Source organism: Lampetra fluviatilis, chromosome 11 (genome assembly GCF_964198595.1).
Source record: "Lampetra fluviatilis chromosome 11, kcLamFluv1.1, whole genome shotgun sequence".
Classification (NCBI taxonomy): Eukaryota; Metazoa; Chordata; class Hyperoartia; order Petromyzontiformes; family Petromyzontidae; genus Lampetra; species Lampetra fluviatilis.
In genome coordinates this window covers 3,310,626-3,337,671 of record NC_136285.1, presented here as the reverse complement: position 1 = coordinate 3,337,671, position 27,046 = coordinate 3,310,626, and the positions used below count along the sequence as shown (strand labels likewise).

Here is a 27,046-nt window from a genome sequence, read left to right as displayed (position 1 = left end):
ATTCACAGTTCCTATGATCACTGTTACATTGTTTTTATAGCTTATTTTGGTGATTTCGAAAACTTTTGGTTTAGCCATATTTGTTTGTTGTAGTACAGAGTTAGACTGATAACTTTAATCTAAATTGTCTTATGGTTATTGTTTGACTTGCATCCCACTGGGATTTTTGCACACATCATTGATATACGGTGCTTTTTCTGGAAGACTTTGCTGTTTTTTCCTGGATTTTTCTGTTGCGCGTAGTCACTTTAAGATGTTTCTTGTTCATGTTTATTTTGTTGCGATTGCACCCGATTCAAGAGCCGAATGGCTCACAGGGCTATACCTATAAATAAACTGAACTAACACTGAAAAAGAAAAACTGAACTGAAAGGATGCACCTCCCCCAACCCCCCAAGGAAGGTCGTGCGACTGATGGAATGTGTCAAATTGTTTGCGTGGAGGGACAGATTCGTGAAGGAGATGCCGCCGTCCGCTCATCCGATCGGTTCTCAGTGGGAATTAATGAACGGTCACGTGGTCCCCCCAGTGAAAATGAATGGCCCGTCACGTGGTTCCCACAGTGGGAATGAATGGAAGGAACCGTCACGCGGTTCAGCCAGTGGGAATGAATGACCCGTCACGTGGTTCCCCCAGTGGGAATGAATGACCCGTCACGTGGTTCCCCCAGTGGGAATGAATGACCCGTCACGTGGTTCCCGCAGTGGGAATGAATGACCCGTCACGTGGTTCCCTCAGTGAGAATGAATGAACGGCGCCGTGATTGGCCATCACGGCGCGGCTAGGAGCCGCGTGCGATTGGTCGGGGGAGGCTCCGCCCGCAGTCGTCTTGGCTTGGAGAGTCGGAGCGACAAGGAAGTGGCTCAGCAGTCGCAGCAGCAACAGCAGATACAGCAGCAGTAGCAGCAGCTACAACTACTACAGCAGCTACAACTACTAAAGCAGCAGCTACAGCAGCAACTACAGCAGCAGCAGTCGCAGCAGCAGCTACTACCCAGCAGCTACGACTACAGGAACTAACTACAGAACGTGAGTACAGCAGGGACAGCAGTAGCTACTACAGCTACTACAGGGACTACTGCAGCAGGGACTACAGCACTGACTACAGCAGGCACTACTTTAGGGACTACAGCAGGGACTACAGGGACAGCACCTGAGTGAGTACAGCAGCAGCAGCTCGTCACTACAGCCACGGCATTGGAGACTGGAGCAGCTGCAGGCATAGCAGGAATCACAGAGACTCAGCGTTGACTACAGCAGGGACAGCAACAATGAGTACCTGTACAGCTACTACAGCTACTGCAGCTACAGCAGCTAGAGCAGCTACTACACACACAGCAGTGACTACAGCTGCGTGGGGACACAGCATGGACTACAGCCTGTGTAGGTGATTAGAGCGTCCACGTGTACTGCCGCGTCTCCAGATTGTAGGAGACTGCTGGGAACCTTTGACCCTCAGACTGAACCTGCGAGCGACTGACCCCTGTCACAGACAGCCAGTCCTCGCCTGACTAAATAGTCCGTGGTGTGTGCCCCCCTTCCCCTCGTGAGCCACCAACCACTGTGCATCTGCGACCGCCATCTGGACGACTGCGCAAGTGACAGACTGTGCGAGCCGTTGCGTGATCGGCTCACCTGGTGCACCCCCCTCTGATCAGTCCCTCCAGAAAAACGCGGAGTTTTTTGGTGATTGTTGCGGGCAAAAATCGTTGATTATGCGGCACGTTTTCTTAAAAAATGCGATGGAATATGCGGGATATTTATGCAATTTTATGCGATTAAATTGCGGGAACTTGCAAAAATTGCGGGAACTTGCAAAAATTGCGGGAACTTGCAAAAACTGCGGTTTGATGAAAAAGAGAAAAAAAGTGATTCCCCCAACACCCTATTCACTAGGCTACTACTTTAATGTAAAGAGTCATTTCTTATTACTTCCTATGATAAGCAAGCATACTACATCACAGAAAGTGCTGGGAATATTTAAGTTCTCATCTTGTTTTATTTCAGACCTTAACAAACAGATGGCTCAAACTTACAAAACATTGAGTCGAACAAGTTCTGTAGCTTTACAAAATGAATATGCTACAACTTCTGTAAAAATGAATAAATAAAATATTAAAAAATAAAATGTGTGCTTCTTGTTTTACAGAGGTAGCTATACAAAACAGACATCTTCTGTTAAAATAAGTGTTTTCAGTGCACAGTAACGTAAGCAATACAGTAACAGTACAGTCTTACAGTAATGTAAATTTACATACTACTAACAAAAAAGTGCAATCTTACAACTGTAAAGTTGCATAAACTCTTCATCATGGTTTCATTGGCATCGCGGGGTTTGCAGCTTTTCAATGATGTCGCGTAATGAGTGACGTCACTTCATAACGTTCCCATGGCAACAGGGGAAATGGCTGCGCTTGTGTGAAGTAAACGCAACATTTTTCAACTTTCTGCTAAGATATATGTGACTTTTTGCAACGAAAATGCGGGGATTATGAAATCATGCAAGCCCGCATATTTTGCGCGCGGAAATCTGCAATTTATGCGGCGAAAGTGCGGCGTATTTGAAAAAACGCGCCCCCCGCATAAATATGCGGACTTTGGCTGATTTTGCGTGGAATCTTGCGGTCGCATAATCGCGTTTTTCTGGAGGGACTGTCTGATTGATGCGATTCCATGGCGTGGATGAACCCGAACCGCCGACTGTTTGAACGTGTGCCCTGGCCACCGTGTGAGACTGCCTCTTGCTGTGGGCCACCCCATTCTCACCATCATCACCAACTCATTGCTGTCAAAAACCCTTATCGGTCCCCTACCTTATTACAGACCAATTCCAGACCTTATTGGTCACCCCGTGCCCCTTATACATCTCAACGTTCATCCTACAAAGTCCCATCACAAGGGAGAAACGCAACCAAATAGACAATTTGTTTTGCCCGTATGGAAACGGCTGTACGTCGCATGGACCTGAAAAAACTCTATTTCCCTTTACAAGAATATGGGGTGAACCATATTGGGTTGACAGCTGTACCATCTGCACCCCCCACCCCACCCCCTCGTGTGCTGTGCAGGACCAAAAGAGCCATGGACCCCAGCTCTCTGTCCCAGGAGCCCGGCCTCGCCCAGCGCCACCTCTCGCTGAGTCTGCACGTCGACTTCTCGTCGCACGTCCTGCGCGGGGTCGCCTCTCTGCGCCTGCTCGCCCTGAGTTCCGCTTCCTCGCTGGTGGGTGACGAGGCCGCATGGAGTGCGATTGAGGCCGTGCAACCCACAACGTGGGCCGCGGTTCCGACCGTCGCACTTAGCAGTAGGGCTTTCGCGACCAATATTATCCATCATTTAAGGTGGTTTTATTGGGTTAGATCGTGTAAATATAAATGCGCCGTTAAACCCGCCACCACCCCGACATAACCAATTAGTAAGTATATAGCACTGTAGTCTGTGCTTTTTCAACGGAGGAGGAATAGCAAAACCACACCAACTCCTGAAGCCCTCTCGCCGTGGCGAGCAGACCTCGACATTGTCTCCTGAACATATTGCCATGTATGTATGTATGGAGTACAACGGATTGTGCTAAGTCCTGCCTCCCCCTTTTTTTAATTCGTGCTAGACGGCACATTGAAGCTTGTAGGTCTGGGCGCGGGAATTCATTCTGCTCCAGAGCCGTCGCAGGCTGAGATTCGGGGTTTGAGACCGGTCCTGGCCAAGCCAAAGGTGGGGAGGGGGGGGACAGCTCCGTTGACCGCCACAGGGCATGGCAGGAAGAGCAGAATCAGCGCCGGCACGATCAGTACAAGGAGCCGAAGGAGCGCCAGTACGAGCAGCAGCAACGGAACCAGCAGTGGCAAGTGGCCCTGGCAGGACTGGCAGCAGCACCAGAAGAAACGTGTGTACGTGTGTGTGTGCAGAGCCTGTGGTTGTCTGAGTGAACAAATAAATAAATGTGTAGCCACCAGTCTGAAACCGAATTCAACAGTCTGGAAGTACAACATGTATGTTGAATTTTTTTTGTATCGTACGTAGCCAACCATGCCAATTGGAGGTGCAGGAAAGGACAACAAATTAAACAAACCTGGCAGTTGTAAATAAATGAGTTTTCAATCTAGCTTTAAAAATACATAGCTATCGTGGCTTCCTAATTTTGAAAGGAAGAGCATTCCAGACGGCTGCAGAAGTGCATCTGAAATTAATGCAGTGACCGTTTTTGTTCGGTGGCTCGCAAAAAGCCGCTGCTGCGAGGATGACCGGAGTTTTGCTTGATGATTTATACTCTTTGACAAGATCAGCAAAGTATTGTGGTTCATTTGTGGCAAGCACTTTGTGTGTAATGAGTGCGACCTTATACTGTATTCGTTCGGCAACTGGAACAATAAAATAGAACTGGTGGATTCTGGTGGCCACTGAGGCAGCCGTTAGACCAACCCACAGCTGAGCCTGTAAACCGAGAGGGACACCAACATTGTCGAGCAGGCGCCGGGTCCATGGTGCTGGGTCGATGGTGGCACCACACCTGCAATCCAGCACTTGGGAGACGCCGGGTTCAAAGGTCGTGCAGATCCCACCGTGTGCCTTGATCCTCCCTACCCTGCTGGGCTGTGAGGTGGTCGGGAGAAAAGGGCTTAATAGCGCATCGGATTCCTCCAGTTTAAATAACGATTCTGAATCTGTAAGTAAAGCAAGCCAGTTTGTGTCTGGATTGTGTCGATTTTCTAAGTGTTTATTCCCTTTTTACACATGGCTTTGCTCCAGGTTATTTAGCTTTCTCACATGTGTAACGTACTGCATATATCAAGGAATTGGTCAGATATAATTGTAAGACAGGGACACCCATTACGCTCACAATTGTGAATGAATAATTTAGTCAGGTGATGCGTTGGTTTGAGCATTGGACTTAAAATCAATGGGTTGCGAGTTCCATTTGAGGGTTTACCGAGCTTACCATCCGAATGGGATCGATGGAATGAGTACCACGCTTTGCAAATTATTTATCATCATTATATAGAGAGACTGACCCCATCACAGGAATGACTATCATTTATTGTTTGGGGTTAGAATTCCTGCCTCAGTGCGGGTACCCGTTTGTGAGTGACCCACACCTCCATTTAGCATGGTTTGGCTACGTACGGTGCGAAAGAAGTTCAACATACTGAACATGCAGAGAGGGTCAGCGCAAAGTGGGTCAAAACTCGGCTGTTCACGGCTTGCCTTGCGGGTGCATGTCGGCTCGTGCTCATCACTGGGGATGCGTCCCCATCGTGTCCCACCCTCACCCAGTGGGCAAGCTCTATACACAAACACCACCGTTCACCACTCCCCTCGGCCACCGTCACTTTAAATTCGGAATTCCGTTATTTGAACTCGACAGAGGTGTGCTTCTCATGATCGGTAGGAATAAAGTTTGGTGAACACTAATTTGTGGAGGAGTCGTGTAGAGACACGATTTTTATTTTATGAATTTTGCTTACACGACCACCTAGAAACTGGGTGGTGGCCCTATGTTGCATACTACTTGAGATGTAGATTTTTACTTTAATTTCCATGAAAAGAATAACATATCATGCAAACATAGACGTAAATCATTCACGTTATGTAGGTCGGGTAGGGTTGTGGGTCGAATGAAAGCGGGTTGCCAGTATGGGGGCTGTATTGAACCGGGTTGCAGATTCAAAACGAGGATGTCCTGCGCGGCTGACCCGCAAAGAACGTGACCCGACCTGCACTTGACCCGCAAGCCCTAACAACGAGTTTATTCCGACCAGAACCGCCCTGCTCTGCAGGTCACCCGCCTGTTTCTGGGCCGGCGCAGGACTCGACTGCGTGACTCCGTAGCGTGTTTCCGCGTCGTACGGCGTGTTCGGCACGATGTCCAACGTTTCGCTCCACGTGCAGGGAGCTTCTTCCGGAACAGGATGTTCAGTTCAGTAGCTGGACAACGTGCCGAAGAAACCAAAACACCCTTCGGTTCCCAGAGAAGCTCCCAGCGCGCACTGGAGGAGGAAGAGAAGCGTCGTCATCGTGCCGGACATCGCGCAGTGCAAACAAAACACGCCCGAGAGCTCACGGAGTCGCGTGGTGTATGCAGGCGGCTGTGCGCTCTAAGCGCGTATAAAGAGCCACTTCATGTAGGATGTTAAGGGGTGCAATGTTGCGGTTGTTGGTCATGGACACCGAGTGAAGCAACAACGGAAGCCGTTTCACGGTGACGTCTTCGTGGCAGGTGCCTCGGTGTGATATGGACCAGTGCGGAAACTGTCACCGCCAAGACTTTAGTAGAACCCATTCTGTATACAGTAGATCATCGATTATTCGGCGGGGAGGGGACACCGGATTTCACAAAACTCCAGATAAACACTAATAATCATCATTCTTTAAAATTGCTTATTTTTGCACATTATTGTATGACATTATGTTCGTAGGTGTTTTATGTGTTTTGTGTTTTTAAATTTGTTTAGGCTATGAAATTGATATAAACATACAAATAGACAAAAATACATATCCTACTTTAAAAAGTTAATATTTATTGTGATGTACATATGTGCAGTATGTTAACATCCCCCAAATTGATATGCCCACTTGAAGGAGGACGCTTGTGTTGCGCCCGAAACGTCGTGGTTTAATTTAGTTGTTTTCATTTATTTGATTAGATTTTTTACCTACGTGACTTTACCGAAAAAACCCCCCAAAGAGTAGTATTTTCATTGTTTAAGTTATTGTATTTTGTGTATAATGTGCCTTATATAATATTTGACACTGGAATCAAGCCTCGCTACTTTGTTTTTGTCACGCACACGGTGCCGATCGCCGGTGCCGATCGCCGGACTGTTTACAGCCGGATAATGTTGGAAGCCAGATAATTGCTCACCAGATAATTATCAATGATCAACTATATATATGTATTTCTAATCAGAGTGAATTATTTGACAAGTGGCTATCACACAATTCACTGTTATTGGTCACACAGATAAATCGTAACCGCTAAAGATATGCCACCTTGGGTGTAACCGACAAGTGAAATATCTGGTTTTGGCCCATGGGCTATATAAGACTTTTTAGCATGGGGAGCTCATGGAATGGGCCCTGCTTTGTGTTCTACCCCTGATAAGTGGGATGTGCAGTCAGAAACAATGCACACATCATCTGTACGAGATGCTCAACTCCACTGCTGGCCCTGTGGCCAGTGGTCAAAATTCTTTTTTTTTTTAATGTGGACCAGTCTCCCCAGAAAGAGACCTCAGAATCAAAATCAGAATCTTTATTTGGACTGGAGCAATCCCATAAGCTAAGACGTCCAGTAGTTTTTACACATGCCAAGCAGACCGAATGTTCACATCCCCCAAATTGATGTGCACTCTATTGATCCCCCGAAAAAAGTGACGGTAAAGGTTGAGGCCCCCAACCAATATTTGAACCTGCAGACATAATGAGAAATCAGAATCTTTGTTTGGACTGCAGGAGGAATCCGATGAGCTATGAAGCTCTTTTTCACAGATGTCCAGTATAGGCGGGTCAGGAAGTTACAACAACAACAAACGATACAAAAACACGCTTTAGGAATGCAAGATAGGGAAAAAGGCAAGCAAGTCACGATAAATAAATAAACAAATGCCTGCCAGTGGTGGCTGTTGGTCACATATCTACAATGTTATAGTAAATTGAGTAAAATGTTAACTTTCCATTTTAGCTTATGTCTCTGAGCAGGCCTTACAACCGATATAGTACATTACAGGTAATTACTGTCCTTAGTCAATTGACTTTTGCGTTGAAACGTAATGGACCTTGAGGCGGTGTGGAAAAGTTGCACTTTTGCAGAGTGCTGCTGGTTTACACGTCCGGAGAAAGTCCACAACGCAGGAATAATAAAGTGTCAGCAAAGCGAGAATCCGCCTCAACGATAAACCTCGAACTTACATCCTCTGCAATCTATTGTGACTGCTTTGCAAAGATAAACGACTCCGATAAACCTGCCATCCAAGCCAAAGTCTATGAAATACCCCTAATCATCAGCAGACAGTGTTAATCACGGTTGGTCAGCAAAAATGAGTTTTTTTCCATGGGACTGAATGTAAGAAGGTGCAAAGCTGTTTTTTTGGCAAGACGAATAGGACGGACTCGAAATTTGGCTCACATTTGGATGAATTTGACTAAATTTGGGCAAAGGAATTCCAGTGGGGATGACCATCAAGTGACTCGCTGGAGATGTGTGTAATTCATTTGGGAACATCGCTTTGGCTCTCTCTCAACTCTTTTGGATAGAGGGAAAGGGTAATTTGCTGTGTTCCGTCAATGAATGGCCTTCATTGGCCCTCTAAGCTACTCAACACGGGTCCCAATGGCCATTGCCCTTCAACTTAAAAAAAACACTGCCATGCCCTTGTGCTTGTAAAGAAATAACCGATTATGTGTACATAGTTTGTCCAGTATTAGAGTACTTTATATTTACGGATACAGTGAAGTGTTTCAGTGTCAAGTCCTCAGTTGGAGCGTTGAGTTAATGATGTATAAGTGTCAGTGATGGGCTTGGTAGGAGAATGTTAGTAACGTGTTGGTGAAGTTCATGCGTAAACAGGCTTGTGTAAGAGGCCTCGTCTAGATGAATGTAGAACAGTGATATGGGACACAGGTACTTCAGGGGGCTAATTCCTGTGTTTGGGATCACTGAGCCAACATGAACGACGGAGATGCTGTGTTGGAAACCGCATGGTCACATTTAAAGCAGGCTCTCACTATACTCTTGGTTCTTTCGGTAAAGTCACGTAGGTATAAAATGAAATAAATCACGACGTTTCGGGCGCAACACAAGCGTCCGTCATCAGGTGGGAAAGCTTGTGTTGCGCCCGAAACGTCGTGATTTATTTTATTTTATACCTACGTGACTTTACCGAAAGAACCAAGAGTATGGATTCCTGCAGTCATGAAAGCTTCAAATCAAGATTCAGGTTCTCACCTTTAACACATGTGATGGTCTCATCATAATTAGCAAACAACCACACACAATAGACCAAGCTAATAAATGATTAATACTTTTTTACTTAACTTGGCCGAGCCCAGTTCCGGAGTCTAATGTGAATAAACATTTTTCAAGATTGATGTGTGGCAAAGCACTTGTTATTTCAGCATGTAATAATCAATCCTGTCATTCATTAAAATAGATTGTTACGCCGGAAATAAATGGATTATGTTTTCCATGTACACAATTGATTAAAGAATGCATGATTTAATCACATATGCAAATAATTTCATTTTACATTTAGGCTCGTGGAGTACACAAAACGATGCAAGGGGTACAGCTTGAGGAAGCAATATCAGTGAGATGGTTAAACTGAGAAAATAAAGAAACGGTTCTTGAATCGATCATGGTTTTCGATCGTACAAAAATAACTGAATTGCCTGGGATGTGAATCGTGACATTGCTGTGTTGTATGCAGCATGCAGGAGCTCTCCGGGAAACAATTCTGTCGTGCGATAACGATTTTACTAATTACAGCAACCCACATCTCTATACCCAAACCAGCTTGAGCCTCCCGCAAGTCACGTGACATCTGTGTGGCCACACCCACTCTGAACCTCTTTCCTTGCTGCCCCCTGTGAAAGCAGACGCTGATCCGTGCAGCTCACTCCTGCTAGCTCCTTCCTTCTCCTCTCATCCCCAACATCTTGGCCCGGCCATTCCTTCTCCCCCTCCTCCCCTTCCTGCCCGACGCTCCTCCTCCTTTCCTCCTGCTGCTCATCGTGCGCCATGCTCTCTTTGTCCATCGTGAAGACTTCCGTCCCGGCCTCCCGACCCGACCTTCCGACCCTTTTTCATTCATTTGTATTGTTCCATTCGTCATGTCCTTGCCTGCACTCCCCTTCATGTGGTGGTGGCGCCATGCGTAAAGGGTTTTATAATGTACTACACGACATCTATTGATCCTTGTGCAAAAATTGGGAATGGTCAGCATTTATTCGTGTTCACATTTGTAATTGGTTCACCGCAGTAACACGTTGCTGGAATTTACAACGGTTGATAGTGTTTAGATTTTCAGGACGAGGTTGGAACTTTGCGTGAAAGTGGAGTGTGCGGTAAAATGTAGCTTGTGTCACGCAATTTGCCTGTGCTTAATATAATGACTGCTATACTAAGCACTGTGCGCCACCTCTTATGTTACCCGATTAAAGTACGTAAATACTCTCTTGAAGTTGTCATCATCATTATGCTTTCACGAACCATGCAGTTACGTCGTACTGAAATGATGCTTGTTCAGCGCACCAATGTTCTGGTGATCTACAGGCTTTCACTTATTTTTTCTTCTTCTGTACTATACGTTGTAGATTGTTGCAAAGTGTCTCGTGTTGGCGCTGCGGAGTAAGCCAGGGTGTGATGCTTTTTGGCATTTGGCCACCCGACCTCGGGGTCCAAGGCCCCTCATTGTGCACGTGTTTGTGAACGCTATCGCGATTGTGAAGCACTTTCAGCGTAATGTGTAGGCTTTCGCAACCAATATCATCAATAATAGATGTTTTTCGGGTTAGATTGCGTAAATATAAATGTGTTGTTGAACCCGCCACCACCAGATACAGCCAATTATTAATGTTTGTCGCATCAACATAACAGGCCAATTCATTACTAGTTCAGCACACCGGTGCGTTGGAGAGTAAACCCATAACATTTACCATTTGAGTACGACGATTTGCCGGTGATATTACCTGCATCATCAGGCGACAGCCAGAGATGCTATCTCATCATGCACTGTGCACACAAATGTGCTCTTTGGTTGTCAGGGCAGGTCCCTGTCGCCCAGCTGTAAAAGTAGCTTTTGGAGGATGAAGGTCGATTCACAACATTGTCAGATTGGAGCTACTGTGGGGCATTTCCATTTCAGCCAATTCTTTTGGACTGTGGCACAGTCGCAGTACGCTGAACTTTTCGATCAGAACATTTATGAGTTAAAATTCTGATAAGGTGTTTGCTTGGCCTCCAAGCCTTTCCTGGGCTATTGAAATCAGTGCCTTTACGTGGCATTCCAACGTGACATTTCTATGGACGGGCATCTGCCGTGGGAATGTGCAATTTCCACCACTGGAGACGATGGTCACCGCCGTTTGCTCATTTGAACAGGAAGATGAGTTTAAAATTCAGACCTCAAGATGGTTACGATACATTTGTTTACGTGTGAAACATTTAGGAACGTTTGGGGGCCACACAGAACAAAACAACCCATCCTCTGATCGAACCGTAACATTACGTCGCTGCGCTCCCCATCCCTGTCAACCCATACGGTTTACCGCGTATTCTTGTACAGGCAAAATGAGTGTTCAGATCGTACAGCCGTTTCAATACGGGCAAAAAAAGGTGTCTATTTGTTTGTGTTTCTCCCTTTGTGATGGGACTTTGTAGGATGAACGCTGAGATTTATAAGGGCACGGGGTGACCAATTAAGTCTGAATTGGTCTGTAACAAGATAGGCACTGATAAGGGGTTGACAGGTCTGTCTCCCAGTGACTCACGTCACGGTTTCACTTTTGCGTTCGTCCCCTCGCCACTGCAGGTGCTGGACACGCGTGACCTGAAAATCCTCAAGGTGACGTCCAGCAATGGCCCCACGACCTTTGCCGTGGGAGCGGCGCACAAGACGCTGGGCTCGGCGCTCGAGATCACGCTCCCTACGCCCGTCGAGAAGTAAGCGTGCGACGGTGACGCCGGACGTGCTGCGTACGAGGGTAGAATGAGAACCGATGGTCACAATCGTGTCTGTTTTTGCGGTCCAGAAATAACTTTTTGCGTTTTGAACTTCCGAAATAAGGTGCGATATAGATCTACGTAAGATAATGGATGCTGAACTTATTTCGCACCGTACGTAGCCAACCGTGCTAATCGGAGGTGCGCGGGACAGACAACAAGCTAAACAAAGAAAGCAGTTCTAAAGAAATACAAAACAAATTTTCGGATAATTATTGCGCTGTTTACCTGAAAAATAAGTGAGCTGCCCAATTGCACTTGCTGGCCAGGTTTTGCAGAACAGGCGTTCTGGCCTGTGCTTGTGAGCAACTGAAGTGTGTTTTATGTACAACGAGGGCATTACACATCCAAAGGTTGCAAATCTGAAACGTTTTGGAAATGTGCACTGAAAGTGCCATTCTCAGGATGGCCACAGTGGAGGGCACGATGGCCCAAGAGTGAAGGTGAGATGAGCTCATCATGGCCATTGGGGTCAACCACAACACCTCCACCATCACTGCCTCCCCAGAGTCGTAATAGTTGTTGTAAAGTTGACACCCCGACTGTCAAGCATTGCTCTTGAGCATAATGTTGGCAGTAAACCCATTCACTGGGACGCTCATGAAAACGCATCCCGCCAGAGCAGTGGTTCTTAACCTGTGGTGCATGCTGCACCGCCAGGGAGTGTGAAGATGCCCTTTATGGGGGTGCGAGACATGGTCAGATTCTTTTAGAAGGTAAATAATCGAAAACACTAATTTAGCACGGGCACGTAAGTACAACTGCTCTGTTTCATCAAACCTGTGTATTTATTAACATTATACATGTTTTTACCTTTGGAAGCCAAAGGGGTGCAGACTGCAGTACTCATTCTAATCCCCTTTTTAAGTACGGTAATGGGTGTCTTCAGTCATTTGGTAACCACTTTGTGGTTCATACTGGTTTGATTATTGTATTGCAGATCTCCCAGTTAACAGAGGTCATCCTATGGAACGGCTTGCCCCCATTTTAAGAAAACGTAGAATTACCACGACTGCTTCAGGGCTGCGAACAAATGTGCACAGCAACACGACTTCCAGCATGACGATATGCTGCAGAGGTCCTCACAGCTGCATAGAACGACACTTTCATCTCGTTGGACATTCTGCGCCCTCATTGTTAACCAGATTGGGGCAGCCGTAATCATGCTCCCTCCAGAATGGATAGCTTCTGAGGACTCTACGGAGTGGCTGTCTAATGGGTGGCGGGACAAAGCTGCGTTCTCACTGCCACACCGCAAGCGTCGCGTCTCGATGGATCCCAAGGAGTTTGAGTGGTGCGGGAGTCCTTCAGCCGGCCAGGAGAGGGCAGTGCAAGCTCATGGTTTGGTGCCATCAATGCAGTGTTCATTGAAACTAAATTCTAAACTATTTTTATTTCACCGGGTAAGGCCCACTGAGCTATGCAGCTCTTTGTCACAAGCGACCTGGCCACCAACGGTAGCTCAACGAAGTGGCTTATCACGTGGAAAATTATGGGAGCCAAGTACTCTAAGCGCATGTTTCTAAATGTGAGGGGAAAACTGGAGGACCCGGATAAAAATCCACTCGACCACGGGGAGAACATGCAAACTCCAAATATACAGATGTCAGGGTTGGGATCGAACCCACGACCTCCTGTTTACCAGGCGAGGGACTTAGCATCTTGCCACTGTGGTACCTGCGGGTCAATGGCGGCCCCTGGTGGACTTTAGTGCTGCCCCTGACGTGCAGCCCCTGACAATACACAACGTGTGAAAACACTCCTCCATCATCGTCGTGCTGTCAAACTCCCCAATGGTTTCAAATGTGTGGCGGCCCTCACACTGATGTCTTATTGGCGAAAGTGGCCCGCCTTTGAAAATTAGTGAAGAACACTGTCTTAATGAGTGGACTACTGAGTCGTCTTACCCAAATGCCTATGCTTGTATGTATGTTGAACTTCTTTCGCACCGTACCTATCCAACTGTGCTAATCGGAGGTGCGGGGGAAGTCCAACAAACTAAACACAAAACGCAGTTCTCAAGAATTGAGCATGATGTTTCCTTCCCAGGCTACTCCAGTTTCCTCCCACACGCAAAAACACGCCGTAACAAAACCCGCCGATGCAGAAGATTAGTTGCCGTTTGATGCCTCTAAATGGGTTCATTTTCATCTCCTGGCTAAATAATTAATGCAAAGAACAACAACAACAAGTGGCAATTGGCCAAACAATGCCTCTGCAGAACTCTCACGAACACTAGTCTTGAGACTCGGTGAGGCATCCCCTGTATAAGCGAACAATTTAATTGGTGCATGTAACCGGAGCAAATCATAATGAGGTGTGACAGCATAATGCATGGGAATAGAAAAAGTAACCTATCCCAAGTGTTGATGAATTACCACAACTTGGCATCCTGATTTGATTCCAGATTCCATTCTCTTTTGTGCTGTCACGTGCGTGTGCCCTCTTGTCTCGCTGAAACTGCGTGCACTTTACTCTCGCCCATGCCTCCTCGCCAGTGGCGCCTCCCTTGTGTGTGCTGTCTGTCGCGTCTACGTTGCACGTTGTACTGGCTCCTTGGTTTGTTTTCGTTTGTATAACCTACGTCTGTCTCATTCGTTCCAACCCTTTGACCAGAAAAAAGTTGTAGCGACGCATGTGCATCGATGCACCCAGCTGTAAGAATGATTATAATCTGTTTGAATTACAGGATCATTACTCGCCCAATATGCTTAAAAATGGAAACGTACTTAGAATTAAGGTGGGGGAGCGGTGGCACAGTGGTTAGCACACTAGGGTACGAACCCCGCATCCTGAGTTCGATTCCTGGCCACGGCCAACATCAGTGGCACGTTCGCCGACCCGCATTGACCAGGGGTGGTGATGTATGGTCAAATACACCCCCCACAATAAACCCGGCGACCAAAAATGTGATTCCTGGCCACGGCTGACGTCAATGGGAAGTGATATCTGAGCCAGTCTTGCCAATCCTGCCACCCCTTCAACCCCAACCTTCACCGACCCGCGTGGTGAAGTATGGCCGTCACAGCTCACACGGTGTGGCAGCGCCTTCATCCACCAGTGGAGTAACATGTCTGTTAATTGTAGTTATTATTTTCAAAATGTGTTCCCTTCACTAACTCGACCTGGCCAGGGTGGTGAAGAATGATTAATCCCCCCCTGCCATGACCAACACTCCAAAACCACGCCCCCCCCAGCAGCTTTGGATCCACCAGCCATGGCGTCTTTGTGTTAGCCTGTGTGGGTCTCTGTGTGAGTTTGTGGATCTCTGTGCGAGTCTGTGGGTCTCTCTGTGCATCTGTGGCTCTCTGTGGGTCTGTGGCTCTCTGTGTGAGTCTGTGGGTCTTCGTGTGAGTCTGTGGGTCTCTACATGGCGTCGGTTGGGTAGGTGAAGAAGCAGGGGCTTCGAAAAATCACCGGGTACCAACGGGGGGGGGGGGGGGGGTCCCTTATGGTTGTATCCATCACTACGCCGCACTCAGCGTAGGTGGGCTAGGGCAGGACACGTCGCTGGAAGGGGCGGTGGACGATGGTCAAAAATAATAAACGGAGTGGCAGCCAATGAATTAGAACACGTCCACTGAGGAGATGGAGCAATGGGATCGCAGGTTCGTGAGAGGTGGCGGCGGCTTGGGGAGGCCGCCTTCATCCTTGTCTCGTGGTGATGGTGGTGGTGGTGATGATGGTGGTCATAGGTATAGTGTTGGTACCCACTGTGCGAGTTCAACCCCCACGAAGCTTGGCGACGTTCAAAATAAACTCGCATACACTTCGTTGTGAAAGAGTCAACGCAGAAGATCCCTGTGTTTGATCCTCCACGAAGCTCATGGTCCACTCTAAAACCGCATCCACTGCACAAACCATGACAGATGCGGATACCTGATGCACGAATGGACAATTAAAAACTCTCCAGTAGTGTGCAACTGTGGTCATCCAGAACAGACCATATAACGTATAATGACGCAATGCCCGATCCACAAATACGAAGGAGACACCACAGCGACGATTCACTCCGCTGGCTCCTCACGCGGTAGTCTGGCTTGACCACCTCAATGTGAATTTGAAGTTTGTTGCTCTGCCATCTACATCAGCCGTACGGAAGAAGAGGAAGAATTCAAGTGGTTCCCAGTGGGAATTCACGACCGGTCACGTGGCACCGCCACGACCCCGCTTTCACCCATGTCTCGTGGTTGACGGCGATCATAGTGGTGATGGTCATCAGGTCGCGTGTTGGTGCCCACAGTGATCGTGAACGCGTGTCTCCCTGTGGCCGCCAGGGGGCAGGAGGTGACCGTGGACGTGGAGTACGAGACGGCGCCGAGTGCCTCAGCCCTGCAGTGGCTCACGCCCGAGCAGACCGCGGGGAAGCAGCACCCCTACCTGTTCAGCCAGTGCCAGGTGTGGTGCACACAGACACACAGACTCGCACGCACGCACACAAGCGACCATGGGGAGGACATGCTAACTTCAAATATGCAGGCGTCAGGGTCGGGATCGAACCCATGACCTCCTGAATACCAGGCGAGTTAGTTAACATCTCCTAGCCACCGTGGCGTCCCAGAGAGATCAGGAGCTTCGTAAACTCGAGACTGGGATTTGAACCCACGATGTATTTATTTATAATTTGCCCCGTTGCGTGTATGAGTGGTAGCACGTGCCTGTAATCCAGCTCTGTGCATGCGAGGGGTTGGCGGATCACACAAATGTTGCAAAACTCCGAGTCGGCGTTGAGGAGTCTCGCGTACCCTGGCTTGCCAGGAGAAGGCAGTACAGCAGAAAATGGTGCCAACCTCTTCAACGTGGTCTGTCCTTTGGCTGCCTTTTCATTACCTGCCGCAGCTTTCATCCGACAGTGTGTTGGAGTTATTCTTTTTCATTATTATTGACAAGACTGAGCAGTAACGTACTTGCCGCTTGTGACACAGAAGAGCCCAGCGGCTTTCCTGGTCAATGACTGCGGCTGTATTAACTGTGACATAGGCACCATCCGTAAAAAAACACCGTGACGTTATTTGAATGATAGGAGTCCATGCGTGCCAACGACACGCTCCAAATTGGCACCACAAACTGCTTAATCTGGTGAAAGTCACGGAGCAACATTGCCCACCTAGAGGCAGGCTACACTCGCCTCTAAACCGTTGCTCGCTCGTACGTGAGAATGGCGCAAATGAGCCGGCGCACTCGTGGCTTGATTTGACGCGTCACTGCGCGGGAGCTACGCCGCTGTTTTGGAGAGAGCATCTCTTCGTGATCTGTCGCACGGAAAGAAAAAAAATCCCAGACGTCATTGCCGTCGCGGCTCACGGTGTGAAATGCAATATCCCAGATCGTAAAGAGTCTTCCATCCAGGGCAGTCACAGCTGTTTGGACCGTGTGATCAGCTGTTTGCAACCTTCCTAAATATACTCGGACTCATAAAATGCAAAGTGCGCCGAAACTTGGACTAGACTGCAGTTGCTGCCAAACGTCTCGTTTCCTTATATAACCCCTGGTACGGCAGGAGCCAGGGGGAGCGCAGTGGAATCATTTCAACTTCACACGCGCAACAACCCCTCCTGATGGACCCCTCACTTGCTCTCACCACTGCAGTGGCCTGGCATTCCTTTGCAAATTGACTTCGACGCTTAATTTGTACTTCCTGAACATCTTTACGAGTAGAGTTTGGCGGGTGGCTACCAGGGGTCAGGGCGCACCCGAGCCGATTCTGCTGGGATTCCGGGCGTTTGATTCTGAGCAGCCACTCGCGATCTCTTCTTTCGTATGGCTGTTGATATCAGAATCCGAATATTTATTTATACTGGGGGAGGAATCCGATGAGCTATAAAGCTCTTTTTTCACAGATGTCCAGTCGGGGCGGGTAAGAACGTTACAACAACAAACGATAAAGAAAACACAATAGTAGTGAACCCAAAAACCATCACAATAAATTAGCTTCTACTATTTAGTCAAATATTCAGCATCTGTCCGAATGCAAAAACAAAGTTTTCTGATTCGTAGTAAGTTTTATTTTTGGTCAGATTGTGTAGGTGTAACCCTCCACCACCCGACATAGCTAATAAAATCAAGTTGTCATGTGGGAAGCTACGCCGGTTGATGTGGTTTATCTGCAAAAGTTTATATTCGACCGTCATGCGATGGAAATCTCTATGGCAGCTCCTAATTGCGGAAATTGAGGTTACTGGAATAGACCTCAGAAGTGGTTCTGGGAAATCACCTTTCACGGGCCGTTATCCAACATGTGGCGATGCACCGACGTGAGATAATTCTCAGTGGATGCCTCGACTCATGACATGATGCCATTTCCCAAATGTTTGAATATTAGTGAAAGTTTTAAAAACAATTTGGAATATCTCAAATGCATTCGCTGATGCTCACATCAACCGCTACATCACTGTACGAATGACGGAAGATCACTGCTCCTCTTCTGCGCCTCTTGACAGTGTGATCATCACCAAACTGGCAGCATTTTTTACTTTCCATCCCGCTCTTCGTCGATTAAAGGAAAATTACATAAAAAATTGCATTTGACTGATTTCGGGTTTGCTTCACGTTCTGGAACCGCTGGATACTTTTCCAAACAGTTGACGAGTCTCCTTGCTCAGAGAACCTTGAGAGAGCGGTCATCTCATCTCCATTGGCAGCTCTCAGCCAGCTGTGAAAACTCCACATTCCTGTGGTTGGGGCCATTTTCTCCGTATTCCATCAAAAGTTAACTTGGAAGAACGCAGGCGTCAGGATCGCGATCGAACCCACGATCTCCTGCATACTGGGCGAGGAAGTTAACATCTCGGCCACAACGGCGAGGTGATGCATGTGCCAGCACGTGCTTCTAAAAATTGGGACGTCGTACCAAACAGTGCGCGGTACGACCCGAAAACACGCCGGGGAACGAACGCGACGAGCGCGGTTTGAGCTCCTGCCAGTGCGCGCCGCGTGAGTGCTTGTGCGCAGGCGTGCCTGGAATTCCATTCCGTGCCCTCTCCATGGCCCTTTCCCACATTAGAGCCGCTATTCTTAGGTGGCCGCGGCCACTTGCCGCACGTATCGATAATCGCCGAGAAGGTCTCGCCGGCGATCCCGTGGCGGGGCTCGCCTTGTGCCGTCTCACGTGGCGATTTGATTCGCGTGGGGCGAAGAGCCGTTCATCTTCATCACCCTTCTATTTAACTGGGGATGGGACGCTCGTTCAGATGATTTGTGACTTTGTGACGGAGATCGAGCAAAGTTGCACTCGGATGTTACCGGTGTATAAAGCGTCTATATGTGTTTATCAGACTTTTTTCGTGTAATAAGCGACTTTTTAGAATCATAAAAAGTCAGCCGAAATGTAACCCAAGTAGTTGGCGAAGGTGAAATGTTAATCTGCCAATGGAAGGCAACCTCCACTGTTGGAGTCTTCACGACCACACTGCAGCTGCGGTTCTACACAAAGAGCGCCACCGTGTGTCTGTTGACGACTCTCCGCTGACCAAGCTCAGCGGAGGGCTACGAGAGCTGAACGTGGCCGCAGAGGATGCCGCTGCACGGCTCGGCAATTGCAGACGCGCTGAATGAATTAATTCAACTTGTAATGCCAGATTACGCTCGGCCAACTGACCGATTGGAGTACGAGAGGAGTCGTGCGTTCGAGAGTGTTTACCGACACCTTTGCTGGAGTCTTTGTCCTTCGCTCTCTGGCCAGCTCTAACTTTGTAAGCGCATCCGGTTCTCTCGTAGAGTTTCATCGGCGGGGGAGGGGGGGGCGAGGGGACTCAGCGGTAAAGCGAGCCGCTCGCATTCGGAAGAGTTGCGAGTTCAACTCTTATCCGTGGGTTGACTCGAGCTGCCATCATCCCTCTGCGATCGATAAATTTAGGTGCCACGTTGTGGGGAAGTCCAACGTGTTTGCACTCAGGAGAGGCTCGTTGGAAATGAGCGCTGCCTCGGTGCTCACTTGCGCAGGAAATCCCTTTGACTCGTTGCTTCGTAGAATCTCGCCCCGTTTAAACGGAACATCTCCATTTTGGGAGCAAGTGGCGGCCCCCGTTCTTGGTTTATCCGTTGCTGGATGTGTACCTTCCCCCTTTCCCGCTTACACCTCTTTCCCTTTTAATCGTTTAACCCTCCTCTGCTTTCCCTTCTCTATTTGCTGTAAGGCGTGGGGGGGGAGGCTTAGCTTTCACTTTGCTCGCTCACCCGTTTGTGAAGAAAGTAAGAAGATGGTCACGAGCCACCGGGGGTGCCGTGACTCGGCCCAGGTGCGGTTGCCGCTTGCCGCACAGCCTCGCGGGTCGCGGGTTTCGGGGCCCAGCGGCCACCCTGGTTAGTACCGCGAGCGTGTAAGCCGTGCGATGCGCCCCCTCCTCGGCCTCGAAGTGGACGCTGAGGATCCCGTGACATCATTCGAACACGGTCCACATTTGCCTAATTGGGAAATTTCTTGCAAATGACAAAAGAGTACAGCATTCGCTCGTTATTCACGAACTTACTGTCCGCGATTTTTGACTGTCCACGAATAGCACCTGGATCTCTACATGGCTGCGTCGAGGGAGAGAGAGAGAGAAAGAAAGTGATGAGAGATAAAGTGATGAACGTATCCCTCGTGAATAACGAGGGAGTACTTGTGTGAAACTACTGCAGGCTGTGCCAGTGAAACAGAGTCCTGCAAGAATGCCCCAAACACCTCGTGTTTCTCAACGATTATGAATCAGTGGGTCGTCTGTAAATGGATCACCCTGTATATTTACTTGTACAGTCCGTTCTCCTATCACGCGTGAAGTTGCTTTCATGACGCAATAGGGAGCACATTTTTTTATAACGTGGATGCGAATTAGATATAACGCGATCGGGTGAACAGAACGACGTTACGCGAGGTAGGAATAAGCGGTCGTACGGCGGCCTCGGCGTAGCATCACACAGGGCATTGGGATGCTGCTGGATGCTTCTGAATGCTACCCACGCGCCTCAGTCTTTGTTCAGCCTGCGTACGCATCTCACGTGCTATCGCGGACTGTGATTTACCCTGTTTTTTTAATGTCACGTGATTTTTCCATAACGCGGTGTCCTTCGGGAATGCACCTCCCTCGTGATAGGAGGACAGGATTGTACCTCGATCAGCTCTGCCAAGTCAGCGTTCACCAGGATCTCAACACAAACTGGACGCTTCTCATTCTTAACTGTGCATTGTCCAAACTGATGCATTTTCAGTATAAAAAAAAAAGGCAAGCGAATTAAAATGTCGATTATCTACACGTGGGATTGCTAAAAAATATCGAGTCGCACTGTGCACAAATGGATCGTGAATGTCGCCCGCTCGTCCGTTGACTCGTGTTGTAAAAGCGGTGGGAGGGTTGGCGAGGGTCATGGGGACACTGAGAGGGATCGTGAGCTCATTGATATTCATGAGCACAGCCCTGCGCATCCCTCGGGACAGAGCGTGCATGAGGTCCTGCTGGTCATGAATAAGAATGACATTGCCATATACGGGCGTATAATACCTTTTTGAAAATGAATGAATAATTCTTGTTTATACGTTTGGTATCGCGCCATTCTTATTGTGCAGAGCCATCGTGAAATCACAAAGACGCCGTATTTCACAGTCGTATGTTGTTTGTCAGTATGTTGAACTTCTTTCACACTGTACGTCGCCAACCGTGTTAATCAGAGGTACGGGGTAGGACAACAAACTACACAAAAAAGCAGTTCTAAAGAAATTCGTTTTCAATGTAAATCATTTAAAAGTGTAGAGCTCCAGTGCCTTCCTAATATCGGAAGTAACAGCATTCCAGATGGCCGCGAAAGTGCACGATGCGGTGACTATTTTTGTTCGATGGCTCGCCAAAAAAGTAGTTTCACCGTTGGGGAATATATTGGTGTTTGTAATCGCAAATTAAGTAAATCGCAGACCATTTTTTTTCTTTGGAAAATTTGGACCGTGACATGGAAGTTAGCAGCCTCCCCATTTTGTATGACATCGGGGGCTCTTTAACGTCCACTGTGAAGTAGACGGTGTAGATTTTACGGGTAGTACGCCAGAGTATTAACCAGGATGGCCTCTGGATTCGAACCTCGAACCCGTGCAACAAGCGGTGAATGTCCTACCGCTGGGCAGCGTTGCCCACCCCCAAATATGAATTCAGTGGCAGCATTTTAAGCCTTAAGGAAGCAAACAAGTTAACATTAGCAGGCATATTTCTGCACGCAATGCTCGCCTGGCTGCCTTGTAAGCATTACGTTTGTGTCCCGACGGTCGGTCCTCTTGGGTGAATTATCACAGGCGTTTACTGCAGCAATGCAGGAGTTGAACCTTTGACTCCCAGCAGCCTTGCCCAGTGGTGAGGCATGCTGTCACTAATCTACTCGGCTGCGTAAACTTGCACCTCGGGCCACCGCTGTTGACGAACTGTGAACTTCAGCTGGACGTAGTCGCCCTTGGGGTTAGGCAGGGTTGGCCACTGTCGGAGAGACGAGCACAGTTGCATTGCTGCTTTGACGCTTTGACTTGACGATGATGCTGGTGGGTCCCATTGCCGTGGTGCACACCTGTAATCCTGTGCTTCGGAAGCTCGGCTTGTGGATCCCACAGATTTCAAACTAAACTAAGCAACATTTTTTTTTTTTACCAGGTATGGTCCACTGAGATACGTAGCTCAGAAGTGACCTGGCCACAAATTATAGCTCAACAAAGTGGCTTATATATCGTGGAAATTCTATAAATGCATACTTCTAAACGTGGAGGGAAAAACCGGAGGACCTGGAGAAAAATCCACACGACCACGTGGAGATATAGACATGCAAATTCCAAATATGCAGGCATCAGGGTCCGGATCGAACCGATGAAGACTTCCTGTATATCAGGCGAGGAAGTCAATACGTGCCATGAAACTCCCAAACCACCTCCGAGCCGCACGATGTGCCGGGAGATGGCAGCACAGCAAACGGGTTCTTATTAGTCCCAGACTTTTGAGTGTTGTCACCGTGACATGTTTTTTTTCCTGGGCACTCAGGTTTCCTGCTGCTTGCAGAGCAACTCGTGAACAAGGCAGCCACCCACGGCGCCTGGGTACATTTCCTCCTCAACTCATTAGGGCAGTGGTTTTTAACCCGGGGTGCGAGATATGGCCAGATTTTTTTAGACGGTTAATCATCGAAAATACAAATTAAGGACGGGCGGGTAAGTACAATTACTTTGTTTCATCAAACCTATGCATTTATTAACATTTTTTTTTTACGATTGAGTACCAAAGTGCAAGGCTGCAGTAAAGGTTAGGAACCACTGCTTTATGGTCAATGCTAAGTTTTGCCTTTGGCTTTGGCACGCCCATTGCAGCCTTCGGTGTTTGCATTGAAATTCCAAGACTACTACTTGGACTATACCAGTCGGGTCATGTGTGGTGGGGTAAAGTGTGGGTACTCCTACCTTCCCCCCCACGATGTCAGGCCAGCGTGGGATAGCGAGGCCAGAATACCCTCGTGGCGGGTGGGGGGGGCCTTGTGCACTCGCTTGAGTCGAGGTCCCCACCCCCGTTCGCCGGCCAGCAGAGGCACGAGCAGTCCTGGCAGAGGCACGAGCAGTCCTGGCAGGGCTGCGGCTTTACGTTTTTTTATTTATAGGAATACGAGGTCCAGTGTGACGTCATCAACTCGGAGCGTGACGCACGGTGCATAAATACACCAGTTGTGAAGACATTTATTGTATTTGTACGTTATTATTGTAATAACTAACATATTTAGTATTTTAATAATATTGCTAGTCGGCTAGTGAAGTGAACACAACTGTACGAATGAGACAGAATATATCACAAATTATATTAATGAGAAGGGATAGACAAGACAAAACATTTCTTAATCGAATTGTGACAAGTTGATTGGATAGAGCAGTGTTCTTCACTAATTTTCAGAGGAGGGTGACTTTTGCCGAAACCATTCATACATTTGAAACCATTCGGGTTTGACAGCACGACGATGATGATGATGATGATGGAGTGTTTTCACGTTTGTGTATTGTCCCGGGCCGCATGTCAGGGGCCGCACTAAAGGCCACCAGGGTCCGCCATTGACCTACCGGCCTTGCAATGAAGAACACTCGCATAGAGGGTTGGGTGACTGTAGAATGCCTACCCACCCAGCCACCAATCTCTCCCTCTCGCGTTGTAATGGTCTGCGGGGGTTGTTGGCTGTGAGGCAGGCATGGGGTTGATGGGAAGTCTGTGGTGTGGCTGAATATCCACTGTGGCTCACTGTGACCAGCAGGCTCATCTCTTCTTTATTATCACTTAAAATTGGAATGTAAACATAGTGACATTTTAATGTGTTTACTCTTGTCACAATTCGAATTCACTGGGGCTTCTGTTTGGTCATTATCTGCACCTATCCCCTGCTGGATGAAGGCCATCCCCACAGCGCCACCGTCCCTCTCACGGTCCTGCGATGCCACGATCCATCTCGCTCCTGCGCACGAGCACATCTCATCACTCCATTTCCACGGTGGTCACCCCCTTGGGTGCCTTCTCCTTGGGCTGCCATTCCATCGCCATTCTCATCCATAGGCCAGCATCCCTCCCAGCATCGTCCTCGCCAAGCCCACTTAGTTTCCCTAACAGTCAATGTGATCCATGACAGAGGTGTTTGGGTTAGATCGCGTAAACCCCGACACAGCCAATTAGTATGGTTTGCGACGTGAACAAAACGTGGCAATTAGCTACTAGTTCAGCACACCGGTGTGTTGCCCACAACATGGACAGTTCGAGTACGATATTTCACGAGTATTATCAGGCAGAGAGACAGATTTGTTTAGAAATCCTCCTGCTTCGGTCCTAAATAGAGGGATAAATGTGATGTCGTCACTTGTCAGCCACTCAAGTGCGAAGTTCAACATACATTATGCATGCACGTTATGCATACACACCATGAAAGTACATCCTGCCGTTTTTGGGTGCAATAAATCGCAATACTTGTTATTGTATGCTCACAGTTAATCACCATCGACGTATGGTGACCTGTTTAGGCATGCAGTTAAAACAGTGTATTACTTGATAATTCGCTTCCAAGCAGCACTAATCCCGTAGCTCTAGATTTGAAGCTTTCGTGACTGCAAGGATTCATATTCTTAGGTTTTTTCGGTAAAGTCACGAAAAACCTAAGAATATAATCCCGTAGCTATCAGAATGCTTACATTATTTAAATTTCTCTCAATTTCAATAGATTCTCCAATTAGTCTTGGCCAGAAGTAACTAGTTTTGCACAGAACTTCAACATTATAAAAATCAATTGAGTGTCCTGGTTGGCCAGCGTCTTCTGCCACTGCCGACAGTTGTATCTGGGAGTTTTTAATATTTCTTTGGTGTTCTTTTAGTTTTTTGCTGATCATTTGTCCTGTTTGCCCAACATAGGATGCCACAAGTGCAATTAATCCGGTACACACCTTCTGTTGATAGCTTCGGTAATACATCTTTAGTACCAGATATTAGTTTTTGTATTTCATGTACCGTGCCAAATCTCACTCGGATGTTTTGTTTTTTCAAAAATCTGGCTAGTTCATCACTTACTCTCACAATCTACGATAATTTAATAATTTTAATTGCTTGGTCAGTTTTTACGCTTGTGCTATTTGATTTGGTTTTGGCATTCAGTTCCCTGTTGATTTGTGCATTATTGTAACCGTTTAATTTCTGCGTTTCTTTAACATGTTTCCTCTCACTCCTTAGACCTTCACCGTATGACACTTTCTTAGCACGATGTATGAGTTTCTTGATGGCAGAGGATTTCTGTGTGAGGTGATGGTGTGACTGCATTCAGATAGGCGTCAGTGTCCGTTTTATTTGTTATTTTACCTCTTCGGCCGCGCCCGACAGAGTGTCAATGTGATGCCTCCGAACTTGCTGTTGTTCACTGATCCTTGTGTTTGTGCTTTCGTGTCTCTCACTGTAATCCCAACTTGCCTCTGTCCTTGCTTCTTTACGTACTTTATGTCATATTTATACTCTGATCCAAATTTCCGAGCAGGTAATATGTATGTATGTATGTTGAACTTCTTTCGCACCATACGTAGCCAACCGTGCTAATCGGAGGTGCAACTGAGCATATTGTTACGTTGCTTTTCTGTCTCACAGAAACTTTACACTTGTAAATAAATGTTTGGATGAAATGGGTAATAATACAGATGGATAAATATACATGGAGCTTGATCAATTATATTTCGTATCTCTCATTTGGGGGAAAACTAAAAAAAGAGTTGGCCCGACATTCCAAGTTACCCTATTGACTCGCTGACAGCTTCAAGATTTAAGTAAATGGTATTAAGCTAATTTAATCCTTAAGCAAGTTATGGATTTATTTGGCCTTTGGTTGTAACTTTATCCTGAAATATGTTGTAACACGTTACAGGGTGTTTGTGATGACAGTTCTGTCTTAGCTGGGGCTGAATAAAAGGCTTTTGTGGCTGATCTCCCACCGTGCAAATAACAGCAACAGCAATAGATTGGAAGAGTTATATAATGGCACTCGCACTGCCCACTCCATGCCCGCTTGTAGGCCGGAAGGCTGCAACGTGAATTTGACTTTTATTTGTATCAATCTGCGGATAGTGGTTAACGTGCTGGCCACTGCCGCACTCGAAGCCCTTACTGGACATCTGTGAACGAAAGAGCTTTGTAGCACATCGGATTCCTCCTGCACTCTAAATAAAGATTCTAATGATTCTTTATCAACAGCCGGGTTGGCACTGTGGCAGAGTGCCTGACAGTCGTAAAGACGTGGGGCGGTGACGCGGCCTAGCGGCAGCGCGTTCACCACTCTCCGAAGAGGATCACGGTTCCAATCCCAGCGGCCGCCCTGGTTAATACCGTGGGTGTTGTTAACCGACAATTTTGCCGCGTCTGCTTCACAGTAGACATTGCAGAACCCATGACATCATGACCCACAAATCACTCCATTGGGTGATACAAAGCGGCCGTCGATCCACTATTGAGAATACTTGGCTGGAGAAAAGTCATGAGACTCAACGAGTAAACACATGTAGTAGTCGTAATAACAATGTAAGTTCACACCCAGGTTGGATCAACATAACCAGGACTGCTTTTTGAAAAGTCAACAGTGGCCGTTCGTCCTATGAAGAATCACGTGAAACCTCCACCGCCGGCTTCGGATCGGTGAGCGCCACCAAACTCCCAAGTGACGACGGATCCACTCTGTAGTTGACACCATCACTCGGGAGTCAAAGAGTGCACCCTCGGACGACGCATCACGGCGAGTTGAAAACACGTCTCCTGTGTGGTCGGCCGCCCAGGGGTAAAATTTCCGCCACTTGGTCCAAGCCCATCCAAAAAGTGAGCCTGCCCGCTCAGGGCTGGA

General features: G+C 47.7%; 1 protein-coding gene across 1 annotated transcript in view; it reads left to right on the top strand.

The window, feature by feature from the left end:
• The first annotated feature begins 815 nt into the window (after positions 1-815).
• The window catches only part of LTA4H (leukotriene A4 hydrolase), a 118,190-nt gene continuing 91,959 nt past the window's right edge, over positions 816-27,046 (top strand). Inside the window, exons 1-4 of the mRNA XM_078860811.1 lie at positions 816-1,029; positions 3,069-3,222; positions 11,526-11,656; positions 15,994-16,114. Of these exons, the coding sequence (XP_078716937.1) occupies positions 3,082-3,222; positions 11,526-11,656; positions 15,994-16,114 (393 nt within the window). The 5' untranslated portion in view covers positions 816-1,029; positions 3,069-3,081. The remainder of the gene's footprint in view (positions 1,030-3,068; positions 3,223-11,525; positions 11,657-15,993; positions 16,115-27,046) is intronic.